The sequence below is a fragment of the Sarcophilus harrisii genome, chromosome 3 (assembly GCF_902635505.1).
Source record: "Sarcophilus harrisii chromosome 3, mSarHar1.11, whole genome shotgun sequence".
NCBI lineage: Eukaryota > Metazoa > Chordata > Mammalia > Dasyuromorphia > Dasyuridae > Sarcophilus > Sarcophilus harrisii.
The window spans coordinates 296,185,055-296,203,900 of NC_045428.1; the positions used below are offsets into that span (position 1 = coordinate 296,185,055).

General features: G+C 33.3%; 1 protein-coding gene across 1 annotated transcript in view; it reads left to right on the top strand.

Moving 5' to 3' along the window:
* Positions 1-17,134, top strand: part of GAP43 (growth associated protein 43) — a 133,912-nt gene extending 116,778 nt beyond the window's left edge. Inside the window, exon 3 of the mRNA XM_003763604.4 lies at positions 16,448-17,134. Within this exon, the coding sequence (XP_003763652.1) occupies positions 16,448-16,536 (89 nt within the window). The 3' untranslated portion in view covers positions 16,537-17,134. The remainder of the gene's footprint in view (positions 1-16,447) is intronic.
* Positions 17,135-18,846: the final 1,712 nt, after the last annotated feature.

Here is an 18,846-nt window from a genome sequence, read left to right on the forward strand (position 1 = left end):
CTGACAAGGCTAGAGAGTTGGGTAGGTCCCCAGAGGTAATGTTTTACTCGGAAATCCACTCAACCTAATTTCAGTAATGTGGGGGCACAGAAGGGCCTGGAGAGGAGCCGGCAAGCTGGGCCATTACAATAGGCTAGGCAATGTCAGCTGGGAATGCCGCCATCCCCCAATTGCTGTCTGCCTGCCTGAGCTCTGGAGCAGCCGACGCTACATATGTTCCCGATGCTTGCTCCCCAACAGAACTTACAGACATGCTTTTCTCACCCTTTTGAGGAAACTGAATATGGAAAACAGGCAGAAGATACTTTTTGAAGTCTGTTTAAGGAAATATAAGAAATGAGGTCCATCATGTTTTGTGTCAAGGCACTCTGAGAGATGACCCCACAGTGGACAAGCAGCTTTAGTTCAATATTCTTTAAAGGCTAGATCTAGACTCTCTTCCAATTGAATATTTAAATGAACTTTTGATTTCATTCTCCTCTATATAGCCTCCAAATATTGACCAGTTTAGAGTTTTGACAAGGATGGGGAATACAAAACAGCTACATTATCTGTAGTTCCTTAAATCTTAGGCAATAATATTGACTTGTTCAATCTCAACAAAAATTAATATAGATAGATATATCCATATACACATATATAGTATATTTGTACATATACATGTACATATAGTAGAAGTATATGTGCTTACATAGATGTATACATAGATATGTGTATGTGCATATATATGTATGTGTGTATATATAGCATCTATATATCTATCAAAAACTGTATATATCTTTATCCCAGAACATTGATGAGTTTGGGGCCAATTTTAAATGATTCTTTGACCTTTAAAATATTTTATTGATACGCGTTGTCATCAAAACAAAAAAAAGCCTGTATTAAAACATAATTTTTTTGTTGTCCTTTATCATATTGGCCATCTCTGGACATAATTCTCCTCCCCAACACATAAACTCACAGATCCATAAAAATGTTGAAATGTTGTTGACATAAAGGAAAAAAGTCAATTAAAATTGACTTCTACTCAAATTCCTCATCATGATTTTTATAGTGACCTTCAATTCTCAAAATACAAGCCCATTAATCATCAGCTAAGACAGGTCCAAGTCATCTAAAAAAGCTTCAAGTTTGGGCCAAGTGATAGCCTTGTAGTCTGAAAACTATTCTACCTCAATCCAGAGAGTCCCTTGGCTGGATTGACATCCAGTTGATTAATTTTTAAGCCACAATGACTCTTGAAGATTATTACTACATAAAGGGGATTGTTTACACGTATATATAAAGAGTTCCCATACTGTTAAAATCATAGCTCCTTGAAGCATTGAAGTAGAATAATAGTCACATACCCAGGATAATGATTTACTCATTTTTAAGACTAGTCAGACTATAGACAAAGGTAATCTCTCTCTCTCTCTCCCTCTCTCTCTCTCTCTCTCTCTCTCTCTCTCTCCCCTTATTATAATTTCATAATGAATGGTTGATACCTAGATCCTGAGTTTTCAGGTTCCATTCCTCCTCAGCTTAAAATAATTGATGCATTTAATGGGAAGTCAAGGGAGATGGTATGTCAACTTTAGGATCCAAACTCCTCTATATCATATTGCTAATACTCTTTGTATATATCTATATATATCTTTCCTCTGGGTTTTCATGATTCTCTCTCTCTGTCTCTCCCCTCTCTCTGTCTCTCTCTGTCTCTGTCTCTCTTTCTCTCTCTCTCTTTTTTTCTCTCTTTCTTTCTCCTTCTTCACTTTTGTTCCCCCCATGTGATGTCCAACCACTTTTGTCTCCTTTAAAAAAATTATCCATGTTATGCTCACTAACTTTGCTTATATCCTCAGGTCCTCTCCTGGCCCTCCTGTTTTTTGTTTCTATATTTTCTCACTTGGTGATCTCATTAGTTCCCATGGATTCAAGTATCATCTCTATGCAGATAACTACCAGATTTATAGAACCATCCCTAGTGAGTCTTATGAATTCCAATCCTATATCACCATCTAGCTATATAGCATTAAATTGAATCTTATATCAAATTCAGTATGTTTCAAACAGAATTAATTAATTGCCCCCCAAAAAACACACCTCTGAACTTTTTTTATTACTGTTAATGATGCTTCCAACCTTCCAGTCACAGAGTTTATCAACCTTGATGCCATCTTTCACATATCACTCTCACTTACCCCAAATACCCAATCAGTTCCCAAATTTTGGGATTTAGGTTTTGGCAACCTCTCACTTAGATCCCCTCTTGTTCTCTCATTTAGTCACTATCCTAGTTCAGACTCTCATTATGTTTCTCCTAGATTTTTACTGAGATTTTTCCATTTGGTCTTCTGGCCTCAGATCTTTCCCCACTATAACCATGTACCTTTCAAAGTAATTTTTCTAAAACTAAGATCTAATCCTATAACACCTTTGCTCAACAGACTCCAGTGTCTCTCTTACCTCTAGAATCAAGGAGTGAATAAGCTTCTTTGGTTGATATTTAAGTTTCTTCATAACCTGATCTTAATCTTCCTTTCCAGCTTTCTTGGACATTTCTCCTCTTTTTGCATCTTGCACTTCAGTTAAACTCTCTTATATGCCATTGTGCACAAATGATCCCATCTCTTATCTCCATAACTTTGGATGGGCCCCATGCTTGGGCTGATCTCCCTCTTCCCCTTGATTCCTAAGAAATTCCTGTTCCCTTCAAGAATCAGTTCCAATGTTATCTGCCATGTGAAGTCTTTCTTGATATTATCCTGGTGTCATAACAGTTTCCAGGGCCTTCTCTCCCTATATCACCTTGTATTCATTTTCTACACATTATTCCTGTACTTACATATGTGTTGTCTCTCTGATGAATGTTAATTTTGTATCAGTGGCTATTCAACTTTTGTTTTGTATACCCAGCAATTAGCATAGTGTCTGTCACATAGTAAATATCTGGTAAACACTTATTAATTGATTGGCTGATTCTCAGAAAATAGACTCATTTATATAAGATATCAAAAGAGCTAGATTTTTTAAATAAGAGTTTGGTTTCACAATTTTTCTACTTTTCAAAGGATGAAAATAACAGAAGACAGACTCATTTCTGTGTGATTAACATTAAATTCTTCATAAAACAAAGTTACATTTTTATGAAGTATTCTAGTAAATAAAAGACTGTCCAGCAACTTTCTCTGGAAGTCAACAGCAGTATAAGATCAATGATCTACCAGTTCAGTGGGAATGAGTCAAGACTGATAGAACTTTCCCTTTTAATATTCTTTGAGGTCCATGTTTGATTCCCAGCTTTATTAGATCAAGATAAATGTAAATTAATTTCCTTTGAAACAGACAGTTCCCTTCTTACTCCCCACTCCCCAATACCTTCTCTTCCAGTCCTATATATTACCACAGCAGTTTCAAAACTATATCTTTTTAAACTAATTTCAGATTTGACAAATGCAGAAAAGATGTATTTTCTGACTGTTATTGTAGATTTTTTATCTTTTCTGAGAAACTTTCAGAAAAAAATGATATTGTCAGAGGCTAGTAGTAACACTCATTTCTTAAGGTTTCTGACCTAATTAGTTCATGTAATTACTATTTTGCTCTCAAGTCTACTTGAAGAAGTTAAAATTATTGTCAATCTGCAAAACAGTGCCCATAAGTGTTATGTACCTTCAAGGAATCCAAACATTAATTGACAATGTTGGTAGAATTAGATCTTCTGAGAACAGAGATGGTAAGCCATCTAAAAACACAATTCCTATTCAACAAATATTTATTAAGCATCTTTTGTGTTTAAGGTACTGGGGATAAAAGAAAACAAGACAATCATTACCCTCAAAGTGGTTATGTTTTATTGAGATGATACACAAAAAAGTAAATGCAAATTATATACAATTAATTCAGAATCATTTCAAGAGAGAGTTCAAATTCCTGAGATAAGGACAGAAACAGGTTAGAAATGGCTTCATGTAGAAGTGGCACCTGAAGTACATTGAATGAAACAGGGATTCTTGAAGTTGGAGGTGGAGAGATAATACATTGTAATTGTGAAGGACCATTTGTTCAAAGGATTGAACATGTGGCATGTATGGCATATAGTTTATTTGACTAGAATAAAGAGCAAAATGTCAAAAAAAAAAAAAAAAAAAGACTGGAAAGGTTGCTAGGACTTTAAATGCCAGACTGAGGATTTTGTATTTATGTTAGTATGCTAACCTTGACTTCAAATGTCAAACTGAGGAGGATTTTTAAATATTTTATTTATTTATTTTATATTCTATGTATCTTTTTTTTTAATCTGAATAGAATGTTATCTTAGGAGCAATAAAGAATCATTCTTTAATGGGAAGGAGATATATTATCAGACCTGTATTATAGGAAGATTATTTTATCAATTGTAGGAGGATGGATTAGATAGGGAAGAAATTGGAAGCAGAGTCCAGTTAGAGTACTATATACTATAATGTAACATACTGTAATATTGGACTAGATATGAGGGAGCCCCAAACCAGGATGGTGACTATATATATATAGGTAGAGAGAAGAGAATGGATGCAAAGAATGTTGTAAAGGCAAAATTACTAAAACTTCTAGTCGTGTTTTAGTGGTATATAATAGAAAGCACATGGCTCTGGAGGCAAAGAATTTGGGTTCAAGTACCATTTATAAAGTATATTATCTGTATGATGTTGGAAAGTCTTTCAAGGTCCTTGAGCTTCAGTTTTCTCATCTATAAAATGAGGGGGATGCACTAGGTGGTTTTTAAGGACCCTTCTGGATCAAGATGTGTGATGCTCTACCTAAGCAATTCCTAACTCCAGTCTTTTAGTTGTTATGTCTATCTCTAAAGTAAGTTAGGTGTCAAAGATCTGACAGCTTTCATCTGTCCATTTCCAGTTTCATAACCAGAGAGCTTTAATCCTGTCAGGGAGCAATGTGACCATTTCCCACAGCCAAAATCAGCTTTCTTGGATGACTAGCCACTATGAATACTCACTCTCCTTTGAAGTGACTATTTAATTAAAATTTATTTTGCATTAAAGGTTAAAGGTTATTCATTAATATTCCTGTATAGTTCTTCATAGCAAGTATTTGTGATATTTGAAAAAAATAAAACTAAGGTTTAAAAGGATGTCTTCATTTCACTTTCTGCAAATGTTTTAAATATTATTTCAAAAGACAGAATGTAATTTTTTAAAGAGTTACTTATAATTATTTCTTCAAATGTGGTTTTCAAGTTTTCAAGTCCATCTTCCATTAATTTGTCTTTCTTGAATTCTTTTTCACCCATCACTACTGACACAGGTACCAAGATCCAGATAGAAACAGAGGGAGATTGAACAAAAAACAAACAAACAAACAAAAACTCAACATACTTTTCAAGAATTCTACTAGAATGACAAATGTTTTTGTCTTTTTGTGACTAGGGTCTAGGAAAGCATGTAGTAAGTACCCACTGTTTTGAATTGAAAAAAAAATTATTTGAACTGACTTAAAATGAATTTAATTCTATTGAACAAAATTCAATTGAGGTAAGTTGAAGTGAATTGTAGACCACCTGTGTTCCAATACTATTTTATTGCTGAAAGCTTATCAACTAGAAATTAAAATTCTATAATATATTTATTCTTCTTCTAAGGTCATTTGGAAGTCATTTTCTTCATGTTAGCAAAGAACTTGAATTGTGACAAAACAAAAATGATTTTTAAAACTCTTCCAAAGTTCCCATCTCTTCAAAGTAAGCAGATTTAAAATCTTAAATATCAAATTTATATTCTGAAAACATTTGTAGCATAGTTCTTCTGTAGAATACATTTATGCAATAGGCTTGATTACATAGCTATCATAATTAATTCCTAAGTAATTTTAAGGGAAAAAAGTATGCTTCGATGTTAAACCTATCAGGTCATCGTGGACATTCTCTCACATTCTTAGATTGTCATAGTAGAGAATATGGAATATTTTTAAAATATTTTAATGATTTCCTTTCATATTTTAAAATAAATAACTTCTCAATAAAATTATCTTCTACTTGCAATCTTCATGCATCTTCCTGTGTAACAAGTAAATAACCAGCAAAGCAAATCAATCCATTGATATACATCCAAATACATACCTCATGTTTTATCTATTGTACACTATCTTTTTCCTTATAGGTAGGAAACATGTCCACTAAAATCACATTTGGTCACGATATTGACTGAAATTCTTCAATCTTTCACTGTTTTTTTCTTGACATTACTGTAATCACAATTCAAATTGTTCTCCTGGTTCTGCTTACTTTGCATTACATCAGTTCATGATAGTCTTTAAAGTTTCTCTAAATTCTTATTCACCATGTCTCATGTAATAATAATATTCCCTCACATTATTATATCACAATTTATTATTCCATTCTTCAAAAACTAGGCACCATCAATTTATAGATTGCATAGTTATAGATTTAGATACATATATACAAACATATATATGTATATATTTCTCCTTTAATACTAATGCCTTTCTCCTATAGAGTATCTCCAGTTTATCATACACATATACATACATATAACATAAATGTGTATATATTTATGTATACACATATGCTTATATATGTGTATATATATCATATTAGTAAATGTTATTTGCATGTTAAGTATTTAGCACATAGTGAATACTTAATAAATACTTGTTGCTATGATTAGACATATACTTGGGATATTCCCTTTTGTTTTGTTTTCTTTGGTGAATATATAACAATAATTATATTATTGAATCAAAGAGTTTATACATCATTTTCCTTTTTTGTCATCTCTGTCAGTCTGATGAATATAAGTTTAAACTTCAGTTTCTTTAATATTCATTTTTCTTATCAGTGATTTAGAATACTCTTTCATTTGTTTGTTAGGTAGTTTGAATTTTCTTCTTGTGGAAGACAGAGGCAATAGAATTTATAGACTTTTCCCATTTGCGACATCCAGAAAATGCTATTTCTTATTTTGATATTGTTTTGCAACTGATTCTGAAAACAATAAGATGTCTTATGCTACTGAACTTCATTTCAAAAAACCATTTTTTTCTCTGTACACTGAATATCATTCAACAAAACACTGAGAGTCTTTAGATCAAAAGCTGACTTTCACTAGGTCTTCTCTTTCAACAGGATCTTTCCTGTCCTGAAACAATTTCTTTTTCTCATCCCTCTTCCTAAATAGTAATACTGTCTATATGATAAACAGTACTAACTATACTATAGACTGTACCAATAATAATTCTAACTATACATTATAAAAATTTTCATATGTACATATGTGTATTTTTGTGTTTGTGTGACCCCTGAAAACAATTCCATGAGGTAAAGCAGATGGAGTCATTATTATAGTTGTCCCAGAATAAAAATTGAGTGACTTTTCCAAATATATTCAGTAAATTGCAGGCTGAACTAGCATTTAAACCTCAGCTCTTTTGGTACCTAATCAAGTGTTATTTCAACCACACTGATTACTCTCTAGTCTTTTTTTCTATGCCTCAGTCCAATTCTTTCCTTCCTTCCTTCCTTCTTTCCTTCCTTCCTTCCTTCCTTCCTTCCTTGCTTCCTTCTTTCCTTCTTTTTTTTCTTTCCTTCCTTCTTTTCTTTATTTCTTCCTTCTTTCCTCCCTCTCTCCTGTCCTCCCTTCCTTCCTTTCTTCCTTTTTTACTTTCTTCCTCCCTTCTTTTCTCTCTCTTCCTTCCTTCTTCCCTCCCTTCCTCCTTCCTTTTTCTCTCTTTGGCTTTCTTAACCTTTCTTTCCAATGATTTTTTTCAGTTTTTTAACCTTTTTAATAAGTTTTTTAAAAAAATTATATATTCAGTAGTGATTAAAAGTGTTGTTCATTAACACCCATGAGTTAGTTTTTTGGATAGAAATGCCATAATATGGTTAATAGAAACTGACCTCGGTGATATAGGGGATAGAATGCTGGGCTTCCTGAGAATGATTCTTGAGTTCATATCCAGCCTCAAATACTTATTAGTTGTATGACCTGGGCAAGCCATTTACCTTGTTTGCCTCAATTTCCTCATTTGTAAAATGAGCTGGGGAAGGAATGGCAAACCACTGCAATGTCTTTGCCAAGAAAACCCCAAATGAGGCCATTGGGGAGTAGGAAACAACTGAACGACAATTTTACAGACAAAAATGCTGAGGTCCTGCAAGGTAAAGAAACTTGTCTGAAGTCACGTAACATACAACCATGGACCTGGCTAGTTCACATTTCATTCTCTGACAATCCACTGAACTGCTTTTGAAAAATATGTTTTGCCTCTGTGATTTTGCTTGTAAAGAGAACATCATGTTCTAGAAATTCCTTCTTTCCCTTTGGGATTTTTCTTATTTGACTAAGTTGAGACTTTCAGATGAATGTGTGTGCATACATTTTACCTCCTAATCAAAAATAGTTAATAATTATTTCCTGTCATAATGATAGCTTATTGGCTAAAGTGAACTTATATACGATTTTGATTCTTTTTGTAAGACTAAGCAATGGGCACAATAGGGGAAAGTGAAGAGCCTGTGAGTTAATTTTAGAAGGTTGTTTTCTCCAAGTAAACTACAGAAAACCTAATAGCTTCACAGAATCATTTCATTCTATCTTTTTCCTTTTCTTCTGAGAATAGACCCCTCTTTCCTGAACATTATGATTATATTCAATTCACCCTGCCCAACCTGACTTCTCTCAAGTTTACTTTCTCAGTCAAACTTCAGAGCAGTGTTAAAGCTTATATGCTCCTAGAAATGTTTGTTCCTGCTTCCAAGCCACTGATTCTGGAATTGTTTCAATCAAACAATAATAATATATCAGTTCAAGCAACAACCATACTGCAATAACACCATTATCACAGACCTACCTGTTACTTATCATCAACCAGACTTAACACTGAGCCATAAAAATGTAATATCATTTTTATTACATGGAACCATATCAGATGTTAATAATTCCAGTCTACATGGAACAAGAAACCTTTTAACAGATAGAGACCTAGCAAAAGAGATACAAATCTTGTCTAAATAGGACAAAATGAATGTCATCTTTCTTTCCCAGTCTGATACCAAAGATGTACCAAGGATGATTTTGATAAGATTGCAAAGGATTAAAGGGCCAGGGAAAAAAATAGATAAAAATAAAAAATAGAAACTGGAAACTAAATAATCTCATCCTAAAGAATGAATGGGTGAAACAGCAAATCATAGACACAATCAATAATTTCATCCAAAGAGAATGACAATAATGAGACAACATACCAAAATTTGTGCAATGCAGCCAAAGTGGTAATGAGGGGAAATTTTATATCTCTAGAGGCTTACTTGCATAAAATAGAGAAAGAGAAGATCAATAAATTGGGCTTGCAACTAAAAAAGCTAGAAAAAGAACAAATTAAAACCCCCCATTCAAATATCAAATTGAAATTCTAAAAATAAAAAGAGAGATAAAGACTGCAAAGGATAGATATTGACATAGTAATATTTAAAAAAAATACAAGCTGCAATTATTTTATCCACCCTACCTAATCATCAATATATTTTTAATATACAAAGAATAACATCAGTATAACAATTTTTCTCATAACTTTTTTATATTTAAAAAAATTATAACTTTCTTTTTGAACCTCATTGAAAGAGATGAGAATGAACCGTTCACAATAACAACCATATTTATAATAGTAAAACAACATAAATAAAAAGAGTTAAGTTTACATACCACCTCAGATGAGTACTTGCTATAAGATTTACACTGGTAGAGGGAATTTTCTTACCAGGAGGTCTAAATCAACACAACTAAACATGTGGACAAAAACATAAATAAAATCACAGCTTACATTTATTAAGATTTAAGATTTGCAAAGCACTTTCTTCACAAACTAGTAAGTATAAAAATATTATTTCCACTTTACAGATGAAGAAACTGATACTCTGTTAGACTGTGATTGTTCCACAATCTAGTTCAGTACCATATGGTCAATCCAAAGAAGGTACATCATATTATTTTTCATAGTAATATTAAGTGAATAGAATACAACACCCCTTTCCTGTCCCTTCTTTTTTCATTCCCTCCAAACTTTTTTTCAGTCTACTTTGCTAAGTATATTCCCTGAGAAGATTCCAAATAATTTCAATAGAATCTCATTGGAAAACATAGGAGAGTCTCACAATAAGGGCTAAAAGTTATAGATTAATTAGCATACAAGGGTTGTATCTTAAACAAAATTGTCCATTGGGAAATGGGAAAAAGCAAAGAATAGAAAGAAACTACTTTTTGTACAATTGGAATAAATTCACATAATGAAAAAGTGTGTGATTTTTAGACCTGTGATATTATTGGTACTAGCACTCCCAGTGTGGAAACTGCTCCTATCCAAGTGTAACATGTTTAGGGCATTGTCTTGGAAAGTTGCCTGAAAAGTTAAGTGATTAGTCACATAGCTAATATGTAGTAGACAGAACTTGAAGCCATATTTTCCTGACTCTAAAGCCTTTCTTCTTTCTCTCTGATCTGTATCTCTCTCACAGGTCTGTGTGAAAATGAGAGGATTTATAGCAATTCAGAAACTGTGCATGGAGTCAATGACCCTCAATTTATTAGCTCAAAACCATATGAAACAATTGCATGAGATAAATTGCTCAGTATCAGGGCCAAACTAACCTTGGAGGTAAAGAATTATTTTTCTTCATCTTGCTACTTTTAAGTCCATTCCACCATAAACAATATATTGCAAGATGTTTGTGATACCCCCCAAAAATTTCTAATTGGGGAGGGAAAACACATTTATTTGAGAGTTTTGGGTTTTCCTTTTTTGTTTGTGAATGGTTACTAGGGAATATATCTAAGTTTTTTTTTTAATTAATAATATAAGAATTCCAAGAATATGTGGGAAAACTCCCTGGTGAATAATCAATCAAAAAATCCCCAAGTGTATATTAAGTGCAGATACTGAACTAAGGATTGGGAATACAAAGAAGGCAAAAACATGGTCTCTGGTCTCAAGAAACTCACATTCTAATAGGGGAGATAATCCATAAACCAATATGTTCATATATAGTATATTCAATGTAAATGACAGGTAATCCCAAAGGGAAGGAACTGGAAAAGGGTAAGGAAAAGAAGCATGGGAAAATTAGGAAAATGCTTGAAGAAGATGGGATTTGAACTGAGCAGTAAAGACAGGAGGGAGAACATTTGGAGAAAGCTGCACTGCATCAGGAGATGGAATGTCATGTCCAAGGAAGAGCGGGAGTGGAGAAGGAAATTTTAAAATTTGATCTTAACAGATGGAAAAGAAGCTGTCCCTATAACTACCCTTAAGGAGCTTTAAGGAAATTGCTTAAAGGATATTTCAAAAGTAGTCTTGAGGTTTTTTTTTTTCTCTTTTGTTTCTGTATAAAACTTAAAATCATTGATTATAGGAAAAATGGTTTATATTCCTGTAGACATTACAATTTATTGTTCCTAATCTTTTGGGGATTGACTCATTGTCAGAGTAATATACATTAAATGGGATATAATCACCTTGATAGAAGCCATTTTCTTGGACAATTGGGTCAACACCCTAAGTAAAACTAGAAAACATTTAATTTACCATGTGAGTCCAATCTTCTCATGACTTGACTTTTATTTTTAAGAGAATGTGGTCAGCATTTAGTCAATCTTAAGATTTTGACCTGTTCTGTAACAGTATTATGTGAATGGAAATGGGATAGTTGTTTTTTGTCCTTTTAAAAGAATGGAGGTACAGTACCATTTGGTGAAAAAAACAAAAATTTGTTTTTAAAGAGAACATAATAGGTTTTTGGTTCTATCATAGTCTTCTATCCTCCCTCTCCCCCTTGCCCCAACCCTACAGTATACTTCATTTCTCCCCATGGATTGGTTTATGCTTTTCCTTCTGAATAGATTTTTCCCTTGGAAAATCTTGTTGAGTCTAAGACATCCTTATTCCCAAACTATAGCTTCCATCATCATTTAAACCACTTAGAAAATCACATGAAAAATATCAATTTCATTAAGTGTTGACATTTTATTTATTTATTTATTTTTACCAAAAATTGTCTTATCTATTAAAATTCTCCAATTTAATAGATGGAGCCATTTCCAAACAGTAAATCTACCATCAAAGGATGAATATTTGCTCTCAGTGGAGATGTTCAAGAGCATGCAATACAATTTTTAAAGCCAATTAAAAAAAAAAGTTTTCAGAATGTTTTTTTCAAGTGGTAGCACCACTGGAAAAAGTGTATGCTTCTTCAAAAACTACTTTAAAGTGAATGAGATTTGTTTGATAGCATGCTCCTATAGCAACCTGCCATTTTAAATTTCATCCCTTCTCTAATTCTTTCTACATGCTGTTTGCCAAATTAATCTTTCTGGTGAGTTAGAGCTGGGGTGGCAGAGTGGTAAGAAGGAATGTGACTGGGTCTCTACACCCATTGTTTCTACCAAATTCAGAAAGTGCATTGGATTTTATTCTGATGGGGAAATCCAGAAAAGCAGACGAATCCTAAAACATGATTCAGATGATGTCACTATTTTGCTGAAAAACCTTCAGTGGCTCCCTACTCCTGAAGTTGAAGCTTCATCTTCTCTACTCACATCCAAACTCCCTCTCTGATTTTATCTTATACCATACCCACCATGTACACTTTGAGGACCAATGATATCAGACTACTCACTCTTCTGTGACATACTCCATTCATTAAATTACCGTCTCTGAAAATGCCTTCCTTCACTCCATTTCCACCTTTCAAAATCCAAAGCCACCCTCCAAATGCTAATTGAAATTTTATACTTTTCATGAAGCTTTTGTGACACTCTTTCCAACTAATATCTCTCCTTCTTTTGAAGTCAAATACTGCTCTGTTCGTAGCATTTTTATGAACCTTACTTATCATATTTTGTCTTGTTTTGTTGTTCCTTGGAAGTTTACTATATATCTCTTTCTGGATTCTAAACTCCTAGAGAGTAGGAACAGGCTCTATCTTCCTCATCTATCCCAGTCCATCCCAGTGTCTTGAATAATGAAAACATTTAGTGTACTATTTATGCATAGAACAGATAAATGAATGGCTCTTGCATGTTTAAAAATTAGCCAATTTCCTTTATTATATTAGAGTATCTGATTAATTCGTACAGTTATTAATTTGACTACTGATCTACTTTGTTTCCCCTAGAAGGTACATATGCAACCCAGGCTCCTTTAGGTCAAGGTCACTTTCTCCAGTAGAATACTAAGTTTAGGTCTGAGGAATCATCAGAATAATTAGAATGCTACATAGCAGAATTTCAATACCAGACAATCAAGCATGGGCACACCAAGCCAGGACAACTGGACATAGCAGTTGATGTAGGAGTGGAAGGGGAAAAGCTGAGGGTGGGGCACGTGGTCTTGATCTCATTTTTGTGGAAACCACATGCTATGTTGTTCAAAATTTAAAAGAGACAATCTTCTTGCCCCATGGTATTTTAAAACAAATTTTGTGATATTTTGTGAAGTTTGATACATGAAGGTAATATATGTAGTAAACTGAAATAAAATATATCTTTGAACTGATATTACAACTTATTAAAGTGTGAATTTCCTAAAGAAGCATAGGAAACTATAAGTCACAAAACTTTTTCCACGGTGCTTCCATGAAAATACATTTAATGATTGTACATATACAATTTATATCAGATTGCTTGTCATATTGGGGAGAGGAGAGGAGAGGGAAGGAAGTAGGAAAAATATCGAAGTAAAATGTTATAAAAGTGAATGTTGATAATTATCTTTACATGTAGTTGGAAAATATGATAAAAATAATAATAAAAATACTGTTTTGTTTATATTTTTGAAATTTTAATTAATTGATTGATCATTCAGTAAGTACCCACTGTGTTATCCAATAATGTTTTGGGGAGACCGGGAGGATCGAAGAAATTGAAAGACATGTAAGTCAGAGAACTAAAAATCTTATTAGGGATACTAGATGCATGTATATGAAAAAAATTAGAGAACAACATAGAGAACAACATGATAAAATGTCAAATTGCATGGTATAGTTATTACTTGGAACAGAACTTCAGAGAGTTGAGTGCCTGCAAAGAGGATCAGAGGTCATTGTGCTCAGGCTAAAATAGATTTCGGCTGAGGAGAAAAAAAAAAATGGTCTTAGCTTTGATGATATCAGTGGCATTCTAATTGCTATTCAATCCACAGAAAATGGATCTCCACAGACTTACAGAGTTTTTAAAAAAGGAAAAAAGGAAGAAATAAAAAGGTGACTAAGAAAAGGCTTTAAGAACACAGAATGTGTTCTGCACACATATATTTTATCTAGGATATAATATAACTTATTTAACATGTATAAGACTGCCTGCCATCTAGGGGAGGGAGTGGAGGGAAGGAAGGGAAAAATCAGAACAGAAGTGAGTTCAAGGGATAATGTTGAAAAAAAATTATCCATGCATATGTACTGTCAATAAAAAGTTATAATAAAAAAAGAAAAAGGCTCTAATGGGACAAATTGGCCTTTTGGATTAACCCTAGAGATTGGATGGATCTATAATTTCATTGGTGTAGGGAACTTTCAGATGATGAAATACCCACTACCAATTAAGACTCTCTACCAATTATAAATTTAAAGAATCAGTGAGAAGGCTAAGAGGTAAAGAGATTTACCTAGAGTCACACAATTGTAGAAATTAGAGTCAAGATTTGAATACTAGTTTTCCTGCTTTTCAATCTAAATCTCTACCCTCCAGGCCAAGAGCATTATGTTTTTTCATATTGATTTATTTTATTTTGAATTTATGGAATAAAAGGAGCATTTCTATAACATAGTATAATAAAAAGATAATTGCACATGAAACTTCAAACCCATTATATATCTTGATATTCCTTTTAAATATATAATAAAATTATCATGTAATTTTTTTTCTTTCCTTCCCCCCACTCCCTTCTAGAAATAGCATCAATGTTTATTTTTTAGAAAGGGGTCACCAACAAATTTTTAGAAATATTCTATGTTTGGGAGCTAGAGAAGATATAGAATGATTGACAGCTTCTCATGACTGAAAGTAAAAAGACAAACAAGTAATAGTAATTGATACCCACTAATTAGTATATTTAGTTAACCATTTGATATGAAATCAACTATTTGGATAGTTTAAGGAAACTTTAAAAAAGAAGACTTCAAAAAGGTCTCTCATTCTTCAGAAGATTCTCCTGAGAGCTCTCAAAATTGGTTTCAGTGAGCATATGTACCTTTAGGTCCACTGGAGTGATTTATTTATTCTAAATATCTGATTCCTTCTTTCTATTCTCACTGCCACAATCCAATATAAACCATTCCAACCTTCCTTTCACATATATTTAATCAATATTTAATCACTTCTGCTCAGATACCTTCACATGATTGGCTATCATCTGCCAAAGTCTAAAGTAATTATCTTGACCTTCAAGATCATCCAGAATCTGGTATTAGCTGATTGTTTATTCTTTTCTCATACTATTATTTAATAATAATAATAATAATAATAATAATATATTTTACGATAATATACTTTATATGTAATATACTTTATAATAATAATAAACTATTTCATACTACCCTCGATGTGTTCTTCATCTCAACATTCAAGCCACACTGGATTGCTAGTGATTCCTAAAGAATACTCTTTATTTCCATGCCTCCATATCTTTGTCTTACTCTGTTGCTTTTGTGTCCTCCCTTCATATTTTCCCCAAAGGAGGGCACATCTATTGTTTAATATGTAGTTCAAATATCATGAATACTTGTTCATCCCTAAGATGGAAAAATTTTTTTCTCTTTGGACCTTATAAGCACCTTGAATGTCATTCTAACTTTATTGTCTACCATTCTGTATTATAGTCATTTAAGTCCTTGACCTATTCCTTCTCCAACTTCTCTCCCATATGGAAACTTAAGCTTCAGGCAGAAAAGTTTTCATATAGAAGATGCATTTTTAGCCCATCAACAAACATTTGTTAATCATGGCTTAGATGTTTAAATGGATAATAGATATAAATGTACTTTGAAAATTATAAAAAATGTAGTGTGGATACAAGTTAGTATTAATGTTTTTATTAGAAAATGGGTCAATTTAGCTCTAAAGAAAGTAGACTTATGGGCTTTTAAGTGTGATTTGTTGTGTTGGTTTCTTGTAATTTAGGACTTGGAATGTGAAACTGGGTTTACTGCCTAGTTGTAGTCACCATTTCTTCTCAAGAACAATCTCACCACAAAAACTATCCACTAGACTTGAGTCAATTCCTATAGGTTATTGAGTGATTATCTCAAAGCAACAAATTTTTATTATGGAAATTAATTCTTGACTCAATAAACAGCTTTTTTTCCTTCTCAGTAAGTGTGAATGAACTTAATCCTAAAAGCAACCATATACTAATATTAACAATTTCTTTTATTTTTTTCTCTTCTTGTCTTCTTCAGAAGCTGTAGAAGAAACCAAACCTATGGAAAGTGCCCAGCAGGAGGAGGAGAAAGGAGATGAGAGCAAGGCGGACCAAGAACATGCCTGAACCTTAAAGAAATGACTCCCCAACTCCCTTTCCTCCCTCCTCCTGACCTATGTCTCTCTCTGCACCCTCTACCTTTCCCTCACTCCCAAGTCCCCCTTCCTATCCTGCTCACACCTGTGGGCCTGTCTTCTTCCCCTGCCCCCCACAACCCTCTTTCTCTCTGTGTGGCAAACATTTAAAAAAAAAAAAGCAGGAAAGATCCCAAGTCAAACAGTGTGGCTTAAACATTTCTTTGTTTCTTGGTGTTGTTATGGCGAGTTTTTTGGTAATGATGATCCAATCATTTGGGAAATTCTTGCACTGTATCCAAGTTTTTTGATCTGGTGCGTGTGGCCCTCTGGGAGTCCACACTCCCTCTCTCTCTGTTCCAAGTGTGTGTGCAATGTTCCGTTCATCTGAGGAGTTCAAACTATTGAGTGAATTCAAAAACGTTTTTCTTTTCTCCTTTTCAATGTGATGGAATGAACTAAAAAGGAAAAAAATTAAAACCCAGTTTGTTTAAAAAAAATAATAAAGCAAATGTGCCAATTAGCGTAACTTGCGGCTCCAAGGCTCCTTTTTCAATCTGAATATTAATAAATGATGAGAGTAATCATAATACATGACTTTGTGTTTCTGTATCATCTTCTCTTTGGCTGCAGTTTGGTTTGCCTTATGGACTGATAACCTATGTTTCTTCCTGTTACTGACCATGTTCTTAGTGTAGTTACATCAATGTAACACCATTGAGCTGGGAAAGCTAAATATTGGAGAATAGTAACAACAAGCATTGTCAATTAACAGGGATTTATTAAGTACTTACTGTGTTCCAAGCACTGTACTAAGCACTGAGTATACAAAGAAAAACAAAAACATGGTCCAGGCCCTTAAGGATCTAATATTTTAGTAGAATAGATAATATACAAATATGTACCAAAAAGATCGGTACAAAATAAATGGAAGTCAATTTTTTTTTTTGTTTTGGTAAGAACAAAAATAACACAACAACAATTACTGACATTTATGAAAAGTTTTACATGCTTTATCTTATTTGAGCTTCACAATAGCTATGTGAGATAATCTTGTTCCCATTCTCACAGGGATGAAGTCATAATTCAACTTTACTTTTTTGATTTTTTTAAAGGAATTTATTTTGAATCAACTACCAATCCACTTCGTCCAAACTGACATGCTTACAGGACACCCCTAGTCAGGATAGTCATCAGAATCTTTATTAATTATGGCAATCAGTCTTGCCAAAAGTTGATGGGAGAAAGAAATATAGCACATTGAAAGCATCTTTTACTAGCCTAGGTCACATTTCTCTTGAGTCCAAATCTTTGAAACAATTTTGATTTGAAATTAAATAGTTCAAACTAAAACAAAGCAAAAAGTTCATAGTCCCCAACTATTTGTATGACAATTAAAAATCTACTCCCCCCAAAACCACTAGGCAACTTAATCAAATCTACCATGCATCTATTAATATGTTCTACTTTGTGTACTCTGAGATCACATGCCCATTCCACTTCTGCATATATAAACTCAAAACTCTCATCTCCTTATATCACAATATAGTGTTTCTCCCCTGCTGCTATAAAGGAAGAAACTTAATTAAAATAAATACTTCAAAAACAGTGGGTATTTTATAAACCTCATATTGCTAGAAAACAAGAATCTCATCGCATGAGCAGACAGTACTTGGGATGAGGATGACAATACTTGAAGGCTAGCTGAACATCCCTGAATCTCAGTTTCCTCAACTATAAAATGAGCTCATATTAAATGGAATCTAATGTCCCTTCCAGGTCTCGATGTATGAGCCTATTAGCTGTAGATACTTGATCAATCATTCCTTTAATAACAGTAAAGCCACTTCTTTGGTTTGGTCCTTATCAATTAAATTGGTTTTCTACTAAAAAACCCAAAAGCCCACATAAGAGCAGGCAAATGACATTAATCTCCATTAAAATTCTACTCTATTACCTTATCTGCAAAGACTGAACCAGTAGGGTAACACTTTTCACAGAGTATACCAATCTAGAAAGGTTTTGGAATAGATTATAAATCTACTGTCCAAGAATCAGTCATATGAAGGCTGGGTAGGCTGCTTTCTTTGGTCACATAGGGATGCATTTTCTTTTCAGCCACAGCAATTTCTAAAGACTGTGAACAAAGCTGGACTATCATCTGCATTGGTAAAGCAAATTCTCACAACAAAGAAATCACAAAATCCTTGAAGTGTAGAAATAAAAAAGATATTAAAATTATGTGGATTTTTGCTTACTCTTGAGCCAACAATGCAATTCTATATGTCACATGGGTCACATG